The sequence below is a fragment of the Rhipicephalus microplus genome, chromosome 7, assembly GCF_043290135.1.
Source record: "Rhipicephalus microplus isolate Deutch F79 chromosome 7, USDA_Rmic, whole genome shotgun sequence".
NCBI lineage: Eukaryota > Metazoa > Arthropoda > Arachnida > Ixodida > Ixodidae > Rhipicephalus > Rhipicephalus microplus.
The window spans coordinates 20,927,488-20,938,241 of record NC_134706.1 but is presented as its reverse complement, the minus strand read 5'-3'; the positions used below and the strand labels follow the sequence as shown (position 1 = coordinate 20,938,241).

Here is a 10,754-nt window from a genome sequence, read left to right as displayed (position 1 = left end):
ATGGTGGTTTTGGGACGTTAAATCCAACGTATTATTCAAATCATCAATACATGTACGACAGCAGACCATTGTGCTGTGATGTACCTACGTCGAATTTGAGGGCAAGAGCAGGGGTAACACCACTTAGCAGTGTACTGACTGCAGTGTACACGTAGCAGTGTACGCTTAGCATTGTAAACATAGCAGTGTACTGACTGCACCAGTAATGTGAAGTGATGCAGACTTTATTACTGATAAATGCGTCAAAATATCGTCTGGCTCCTAAGCCTTCAGGCCTTCTGCCTCATTCGACATTTCAGCTCGGTTTGTTGTAGGCAGAGCCAGGTCATGTGAAATAGACCTGAATTGTAATTACATTGCGAACATCTCGAATTCCACAATTGTCTGTGTTATGTACTGCCCAGTTGAAGGTTTGAAAGCACCCAGGGAACGCCACCTGGAAAATAGAGTACCTTCTATTCCCTGCACCATTCACGTGTTGTCTCGCTCTTCCACGGGCGAGCACGCATAAATACCTTGGAAAAGGGACGGGAATAAGCTTAGCCGCGTTAGCCAGTTGGTTAGTCATGAAGACGTGCAGTGTCAAGGTTACCGCTCTTTTACCCGCCTTCAGTTACCTTTGTTGCCGTCCACATTACCTTAGTTCATCTATATATCATAACCACGACGATCTAATTAGTACAGCAATTAACGTCCAGTTAGGTTTTCCTAATTCCACACGGACGTGTCCACAGGTACAACTTTGGAAAGATTTAGGAGTACCACCTCGAAATTTGAAGCATGCGAACGTGCGCCAATGAGCACATGCACTGGACTGACGTCACAAGTCCGTTATCGGTGAACATGGCCCTACCATTCAAGGACGTGGCCGATTGCATGAAGTGGACTTTAGTCGTCCAGGCAACCGGCTGCCACGCTTCGGTCATCTTGGTGGGACCTGTTGTGCCTTCTTACGTTGCATATAAGGGTAGGAATGTTGCAAATTGGTTGCCTGGAAGTTAACAAGGTGGCGGAATGGTTACGAAAGAAAGATTGAAAACTACTTGCTTACCGCACAACGCCACAAGGAAGTAGAAATTATATCCTTTGAAATGAAGCTCCTTAGCTGAGTTGAAGTTTGTCTGGGGCAGGGGATCAAGCCTGTCCCCACTGAAATTTCGTTTCCATTGCTTAAGTAAACATAAAAAGAGAGCTTGTAAATTAACTTTCTTGTTGATTAGTGTTAGAAACGGGAGGTGATAATTTTCTCTTCATTCTGCTGAAGGAATGTACGACTACCTTGACCCATATTCCTTGTTTCTTTCATCCTAAATAGTGGATGTCGCTGGTGTTAAGAGTGTCACCAGGAGTTGTGGAGAGCATGTCCTTGGCGAATTTATATTATCAGGCATACTGTTTCTGGAGGAAAATGTCAATTGGAAAACATAAAAACAGACTTTATTTTTAATTGCGAGCAGGTGCTTAGCAATCTAATAGGTATCGTCATGTGTTGCCCGTCACTTCATGGTAATTGTCGCTATACATTTATTCGGCCAAAAATAAACAGTCTTTGAGTTCTCCGGCGTCATTGAATTTCTTTTTAAAATAGTCCAGGATATCCACCAAAGTGTACAGCCTCGTGAATGCCCTGTACTGGTTTAGCTCCCCACAAATGGTGGAGTAGTCATCGTAGTCTATGTCGAACGCCACGACACCAATGGCGAACGTCAGCTGCAGCACCCTGATCCTGCATAGCTGAAGAGATGTTGAGAGCAGTGAGAAGTTGCTTTTCATTTTTAATGCAATACCAAAAACACTCACACTACAGTATATCACGCAAGAAGAACAAAAATTGCTGAAACTAAATTTTTGGCACCTTATAACTACCCTCTCACCACCTCATAAATGCGAAGAATTTATTTTTCGACGAAAGGAGCTTTCACCATACTATATATATATATATATATATATATATATATATATATATATATATATATATATATTGCTACCTGTAGGCTGCCACAAACCATAGTGCGAATGCGCGTGTGCGCCCGACGAGGAAGATGAGGCTCGCTGGCTGCTCGAGCTCGGAGCCAGACTGGCCAGTGCTGCAACCGCTCTTGCAAATATATTTTTCGAATATATTCGCAATACTTTGTCTCGTTACTCACGTAACATATTTGGTGGAGGTGGAACGATCCCCGTCCTCACCACGCAGCTCCGCAGTGGCCGCATCCTCCAGCTTTCCGCCATGGCTTCCAGTGACAACGCGTCCGCTTCATCATCTGCGGCTTCTCCGACAACCTTTGTCGCCGTCCAAACACCACGTGATCCCGGGACATTTTCTGCGCAACCTGGCCTCGACGTCGACAAATGGCTTCGCCTTTATGAACGGGTCAGTCAAACTCACCGTTGGGACCCTACCATGATGCTCGCTAATGTTCTCTTCTACTTGGACGGAACCCCGCGTGTCTGGTACGAGACAAATGAGTCCGAACTCACCAGCTGGGACACGTTCAAGGAGAAGCTACGTGACATCTTTGGGGACCCGACCGGTCGCCACGCAGCTGCACGACAGGAGCTGGCTACCCGTGTCCAGTCGCCAACTGAATCGTATGTGTCATACATCCAAGAAGTTCTCGCCCTTTGCCGAAAAGTGGACGAGGCGATGTCTGAGGCTGAAAAGGTTGGACACGTTTTGAAGGGGATCGCGGACGACGCCTTCAATTTGCTGGTGTACACTAACGTCTCGACCATCGACCGTGTAATTCAAGAATGCCGCCGTTTCGAAACAGCAAAAAGCCGTCGGGTGCGCCCTCCTTTTTCTCGGTTGCCAAACACGGCGGCTACGTCCACCTGCTCCGATTCTACCGTCACACCGCCCTTTGAGCAGAGTGTAACGCGTATCGTTCGACGGGAACTTGAAGCAGCAAGTCCAGCGCCGCTTCAGCCCACTTCTTTCGAACATACGATACCGACAACCCCCGCGATCTCCGTTATTCAGGCGGTCGTACGACAAGAATTCGCCAACCGCGGGTTCCCTGATGCTTGCCCCATCTCTTGCCCCTCCTCCAGACCAATTCCCACTAATGCACCTCGACGTGACCCATTTGTTGCTCCACGATCTCGCAACCCGGCGGAATGGCGAACTCCTGACGACAAACCGATCTGCTTCCGGTGCCACCGCGTTGGACATGTCTCCCGCTACTGCCGTGCCTCCTGGACGCCGCCACATAGGAGCCAGTTTTTCGCACCTTATAGCCCATATGAAGATCTTCGCCGGTATTCGTCCAGCCGTACCGCCCCTGCTTTCGACACGTCTAACAGCCGCCTTCCTGCTCGTTCTCCGTCCCCTCAACGCCGTCGTTCCCCGTCGCCCCAGCCACGCCGCCATCACTCGCCGCCTAACTTTTCATCGTACCCGACGGAAAACTAGACAGTGCAGCCCCTGGAGGTAGTGCTGCATCATCCCTGTCTGAACCAAACCCTCCATTGACGCTTCATACGAACAAAAATCTTGTCGATGTACACGTGGACGGTATTTCTCTGTCGGCACTAGTCGATACTGGCGCTCATGTGTCCATAATCAGCGTTCATCTTTGTCGCCGCTTAAGAAAAGTACTCACGCCCCCTGCTACCGAAGCTGTACGTGTGGCCGATGGCGGCACTGTTCCTGTCATTGGCATGTGTACGGCTCGCATACGCATCGCCGACCGTTACATCCCTGTTCTATTCACGGTGCTCCAGAACTGTCCTCATGACCTCATCTTAGGGATGGACTTCCTGTCGACCCATTCTGCTCTCATCGACTGTTCCGCTGGTACTCTTTGCTTAGACCTTCCTCTTCAGCCGGATATTCACCCTGAACCTCAACACGGCCTTTCTGCCACAGACTTCCTCCGCTTACCGCCTAAAGCCCTCACATTCACCGAATTTGCCACGACCTCACCCGTATTGGATGGGAATTACATCGTCACGCCGATTCCTGATGTCCTACTGGCACGTGACGTCACCGTCCCTCACTGCATCGTAACTGTAGCCTCCAACCGGACCCGTCTACCCGTCATAAATTTCGGCTTCACAAAGCAAGTCCTCCCTGAAGGCATCCTAATTGCCACGTTGCGGTCCTTAGCCGATGATCACGTCACCACTTTCGCAGCCGACGCATGCCCCAATTTTCCTTGTCGCCCACTCGATGCCACATGCCTCGACATGTCAATACGTCCCATGATCGACCCTGACCTTCCCCCAGCGCAATCAGCCGCTCTCGCACGCCTTCTAGCTTCCTACCGTGACATCTTCGACCTTGACGACCGCCCACTCGGCCAAACTTCTCTTGTAAAGCACCGCATCAACACCGGTGATGCTGCTCCCATTCACCGTCGACCGTATCGCGTGTCCGCGTCGGAGCGCCAGATTATTCAAGCTGAAGTGAATAAGATGTTAACTAAAGGCATTATTGAGCCCTCATCAAGCCCATGGGCGTCACCCGTCGTCCTGGTTAAAAAGAAGGACAACACATGGCGTTTTTGCATCGATTACCGGCATCTAAATCGAATCACCAAAAAGGACGTGTATCCTTTACCACGTATTGATGACGCCCTCGATTGTCTCCACGGCGCACGCTACTTTTCATCCATCGACCTTCGTTCTGGTTATTGGCAGATTGCCGTAGACGAGAAAGACCAAGAAAAGACCGCCTTCATCACTCCAGATGGCCTATACCAATTCAAGGTTATGCCCTTCGGTCTATGCAATGCCCCCGCCACGTTCGAACGTATGATGGACTCTCTGCTACACGGGTTCAAATGGTCAACATGCCTGTGTTACCTAGACGACGTCCTCGTATTTGCACCTACGTTTGAGACCCACCTTGAGCGTCTGTCGGCCATTCTCGACGTCTTCCGCAAAGCTGGCCTCCAGTTGAACTCCTCGAAGTGTCACTTCGGCCGCCGACAGATTACCGTGCTGGGCCACCTTGTCGATGCTTCTGGTGTGAGACCGGACCCTGAGAAAATTCGTGCCGTCACGAGTTTCCCAGTACCCCAATCCGCCAAAGATGTCCGGAGCTTTGTGGGACTTTGCTCCTACTTTAGGCGGTTCGTGAAAGATTTTGCGGCAATCGCCCAACCACTTACCGATCTTTTGAAGAAAGGCGTTCCATTTTCGTGGGGGTCCACTCAAGCTGCCGCCTTCTCTCACCTCATAACACTTTTGACGACGCCCCCTATCCTCGCCCACTTTGACCCATCTGCCCGAACTGAGGTCCGAACTGATGCCAGTGGTCACGGTATCGGAGCCGTTCTCGCCCAATGCCAACAGGGACACGACCGCGTTATCGCGTATGCTAGCCGCCTCCTTACACCTGCAGAGCGTAACTATTCGATCACGGAGCGAGAATGCCTTGCTCTTGTCTGGGCGGTCTCAAAATTCCGTCCATATTTATATGGCACTCACTTTTCCGTCGTCACCGACCACCACGCGCTCTGCTGGCTTTCATCCTTAAGAGATCCTACAGGTCGACTTGGTCGCTGGGCTCTGCGACTGCAAGAATACACCTTTTCTGTGATATACAAGTCTGGACGCCTGCACCAGGACGCCGATTGCCTTTCTCGCTATCCAGTTGACCCATCGGCCACCATACCTGACAACGACGCCTGCGTGTGCTCCGTTTCTCAACTGAACCACATAGCCGACGAGCAACGCCGTGATGCAGCCCTACGAGCTATCATTGAGCGCCTCGACTCCTCCCCATCGAACCGATCCTATCGCTCGTTCGTACTCCAGAATGGCACATTATACCGGCATAACTTCCATCCAGACGGCCCATCTCTGCTGCTTGCCATACCCAAACACCTCCGCTTGGCTGTACTCCACGAACTTCATGACGTTCCTACTGCCGGTCACCTGGGTGTGTCCCGCACATACGACCGGATTCGCCGTCGCTTCTATTGGCCAGGTCTGGCACGGTCCGTCAGAAGATACGTCGCGGCGTGTGAGGAATGTCAGCGCCGCAAAACACCATCGACGCTTCCGGCTGGGCGCCTTCAACCACTCGATATTTCTACGGAACCTTTCTTTCGCGTCGGCTTGGACTTACTCGGCCCTTTTCCTCTGTCTTCTGCTGGCAACAGGTGGATAGCTGTGGCCACAGACTACGCCACACGCTACGCAATCACACGCGCCCTTCCAACAAGTTGCGCCACTGACGTCGCCGATTTTCTTCTACACGACGTGATCTTGCAACATGGTGCTCCACGCCAGCTGCTCACGGACCGAGGCCGCACATTTCTATCGAAAGTCATAGCGGACATCCTACGCTCTTGTGCAACACGCCACAAGCTCACTACGTCGTACCATCCGCAAACAAATGGCCTCACAGAACGCCTGAACCGAACCCTAACTGACATGCTTGCAAAGTACGTTTCCTCAGATCACTCTGACTGGGACATCGCTTTACCATACGTGACATTTGCCTACAATTCTTCGCGCCACGACACGGCTGGTTACTCCCCTTTTTTCTTGCTGTTCGGCCGCGAACCCACATTACCCCTCGATACGACGATTCCGTTACCAGCAGCTCCAACTTCACAATATGCTCTGGACGCCATCAGCCGGGCCGCCCACGCACGCGAAACCGCTCGTGCTCGCCTTCTGACCTCCCAAGCAAACCAACGGCGTCGGTACGACCAACGACACCGCGATGTGCACTTTTCGCCCGGTTCGTTGGTTCTGCTGTGGTCTCCGACCAGGCACGTTGGCCTGTCTGACAAGCTGCTCTCTCGGTACACAGGGCCCTACAGAGTGCTTCGTGAGGTGACTCCCGTCACTTATGAAATCACTCCTGCTGCCTCGCCGTCTTCATCCACCCCTAGGGCCACCGACATCGTACACGTCGCACGCCTGAAGCAGTACCACTCGCCCAATGATCTTGACATCTAGATGCGCCGAGACGGCGCCTTTGCCGACGGGGGTTATGCTACCTGTAGGCTGCCACAAACCATAGTGCGAATGCGCGTGTGCGCCCGACGAGGAAGATGAGGCTCGCTGGCTGCTCGAGCTCGGAGCCAGACTGGCCAGTGCTGCAACCGCTCTTGCAAATATATTTTTCGAATATATTCGCAATACTTTGTCTCGTTACTCACGTAACAATATATATGTATGTATGTATGTGTGTGTGCGTGTGCGTGTGCGTGTGTGTGTGTGTGTGTGTGTATCTTGCCCCGCTGCGCTGGTCTATTGGCTAAGGTACTCGGCTGCTGATGGAAGCAAAAATGGTGTAGGTCCGTGTGCTCAGATCTGGGTGCAGGTTGAAGAACGCCTGGTGGTCAAAATGGCTGGCGACTGGCTGGCTGGCTGCCTCAGCGTGTTCTCATGATTACCGGCCAGATAACTAGATGGCGCGAACTTCAAACTCGGCGCCTCGCTTGTTGGAAGGCGTGCGCTGATTCGCTCACGTCTTACGCGCACTTTAACCCACGGCGAATATCGCCCGCGAGCGCGTGTGCTTATGTCGCCGTTTGAACATGACATAGAAACCAGTCGAGAGGTTTGAACATGACATAGAAACCAGTCGTGAGGGTGGTTTCTATGTCATGTTTAAACCTCTTTGGTCGTGCGATTTCACTGGAAACCTGCGTTGAAGTGAAAGAGCGCACGATGCTAACATTACTCGCTCCAGAGGCCCCGTTCGCGCTAGAAGCGCGCTGTTTAAACGCAGTCTAGTAACCACTGTGCCACTTGTTGAACCACCCCGCCGCGGTGGTCTAGTGGCTAAGGTACTCGGCTGCTGACCCGCAGGTCGCGGGTTCAAATCCCGGCTGCGGCGGCTGCATTTCCGATGGAGGCGGAAATGTTGTAGGCCCGTGTGCTCAGATTGGGGTGCACGTTAAAGAACCTCAGGTGGTCAAAATTTCCGGAGCCCTCCACTACGGCGTCTCTTATAATCATATGGTGGTTTTGGGACTTTAAACCCCACATATCAATCAATCACTTGTTGAACCTTTTTCTGTACACCTGTGCATTTTGTACACGTGTTTATACATTTCGTGCATTCTTTGTGTTTTAAGAGCCTGTCAAGTGCCGAGCTATGAATCTTACTCGTTCACTTTCACCCTGCGTGCGTCCTGTGTGCTTGAATAGCATGCTGAACGTCTTGGTTTACTCGCCATTTTTCGCGTGACTTTCCAGTTAGTTGTTATTGAATTCATTACTTCGCCCATGAGATGAAACTATGACCTCTCTATTATTTTTATGGATGCGGCTGCTGTGCTCTTCTTTTTACATTATTTATGGTGTATACATTTCAAGTTTCAAGTTTCAAGTTTATTCAACAACGATGTCAGTTTACCTATGAGTGCGTACAGGATTGGTAATACGCACAAAGAGCCTCAAAGTTAGAAACTGTCAGGGAGGCTCCCATACATGATGTTAACGGGAGAAGAAACAAAATATACAACATTCAGATGTTACGGTATGTTCAGTAAGAAAAAAAAGCACAGTGCGAAAAAACGAAAGTATAAAATACATATATGTTTAGCAAGGCAAAAAGAAAGAAAACTTAGCGCAAGTTATAATACAAAACGTAAGGCCAATATAGCTTGTTGCAAATGACATCGCTGCATTAAAAACTAGTTGCTAGGATGAAGACAACTGTTGCAAAAATATTTCTTTACTTGGTTTTTGAATGCATGTTCTGTGATTGATGATTTTATTACGTAAGGAAGTGAATTCCACAGCTTGATTCCCGTAAATGTGGTAGTAAACTTGCCGTAGTTTGTGCGAACTTTGGGCAGAAGGTGGTTATCAAGCTCAGAAAACCTAGTAATATTATACTTTACAAAGCTTTCCACGACAATGCCATCTATATGCACATTACCGCGAAAAATCTTATACATCGCAACTGATAACTTCAGCTGAAAGAGGTGATAAAGAGGATGCATATTTAAAATCTGATATAGTGGCGTTGCATTGGTTAAGAAACGGCTGAAAGTCTTTAGTCGAAGTGCTTGATTCTGCAGGCGTTGCAGTTGGTTGAGGTGGGTCAAATATGTGTTACCCCAGGCTGATATGCAATAAGATAAATGGCTGTGAATATGTGCGTGACAAAGGGAGTGGATTACGTGTGGCTGAAAATATGAACGAGTTTTGATTATGGCGCGTATTCCAAAGGTTATCTTGCGAATGAGTGACTGCGCATGAAGATTGAATTTCATATGCCGGCCAAGAACTACACCGAGAAACGTTGTACCATCGGACATGGGAATTAAATTATCGTCCGCGCAGATACAGATTTTGAAAGTACAGTCGGGAAGGAATCGAAAACCATAAAAACTGTTTTTTTATGGATTAAATCTTGACCTGTTCATTCTTTGTGGTTGTACGCAAAGATGTTGCTTCGTTTAATGTAGCAAGTTTGTGTTTACACGGTGTTATTTTGCGTATTTTTCCTATGGTTAAAGAACACTTGCCCTCGCGTAAGGTTTGGCGTTATTGTTTTCGATTGCGCTATTATTTCAGTCCCTTCATTGCATAGCGGCCACATGGTGCTAAGATTTCCGCGTTAGCCCTTTTTAAGAGAAGCCCTAAAGCTTGTCTAACGCTTTTCTAACGATGACCTCAGTTTAAAGTTCTCTGAATTACTGAAATTTTGACAGATAACTATGTAGTCTTGAAGTGTGCTTAATTGGTCTATTTTCGAAGGCAACTTCCCTTAGAAATGAAGTGGAGGTTACAGAGCGAAATTTGCGTGGGTCTTATCGCCAGTAAATGTAGTTCCGCAGTCGTGCCAGTATCTTCAGCGCGAAATGTAAAAGGTCCTTCTATATTTTCCCCGTTTGATCGGCAAGACAGGTGTATTATTTGAGCTGAACAGCGTGTTAGAACACGCGAGAAAATCCCGCCTTTTCAAGAGGACCTCAAGCGCTAGCGGTGTCTGCGTCTACATGAAATACCAGGGAGTTTTAAAATAACGTTTGTGCGCGTTGCGGGCATAGCGGGTGCCATGTGAGTTTTAAGTTAGCATTTGCTTCCTCTAGGGAAATGTCCAGGGACTATCACCCCGACCGCAAACCGAATGCACAGAAGCTACACACAGCACTTCGCGGTCAACGTGAGCCGCGATTGCCACACGCTATTTCGGATTTTTCGGTGGTGGGCCGAGAACGGGAACGGCAACTCGCGTTACGACGCATGCGCAGTGGAAACGACTGCGCCACAAGGGCTCGCTGTGCGCTATTCTAAAACTCCGTACCGATGGTGCGCCCCCGTCACTCTCCACAGCGTTACAAGGCGCGGGCCAAGTCAGACTACTTTGCGTAAAACTATGCGCCGAAACTCCGCCGCCGTGTAGGTTACCCTTCAATGCCAAGATAAGTTATCACCGAATACAGTTGGTCGCACACACTTGTCCTGTGTGTTTCTTCGCTTGGGTTGCATCTGATTCGCACTCTCTTTACCTTTGCAGAAATGAATATGTGTGTTTAGAAACGCGTTTAACAATTTAGTGTACTTTGTACCCAACTAAGGGAGAGCAGAAACCCATCTGGAGTCATGACGTATTAAGCCGGAGACGTTAAGCTGACTACGGAACATCAAACAAACAGCCAAGCTCTGCGCGACACGAATTAGGTATGCTTCCTGAACGTCACAGTTGGAGATCGCTATTTTCGATGTGAACCTCATTGCTTGCTACACAAAGTTTCCAAGTATTACGCAAGGCAACTCTACGTGCTCTGCTCCACTAGTCGAATGCAGTCTACCACAGGTATAGGGTC

The 10,754-nt window shown here is 49.4% G+C and overlaps 1 protein-coding gene across 1 annotated transcript in view; it reads right to left on the bottom strand.

Moving 5' to 3' along the window:
* Positions 1-1,524: 1,524 nt before the first annotated feature.
* LOC142767195 (uncharacterized) overlaps positions 1,525-10,754 on the bottom strand; it is a 31,528-nt gene continuing 22,298 nt past the window's right edge. Inside the window, exon 8 of the mRNA XM_075868422.1 lies at positions 1,525-1,734. Coding sequence (XP_075724537.1) covers positions 1,525-1,734 — 210 coding nt within the window. The remainder of the gene's footprint in view (positions 1,735-10,754) is intronic.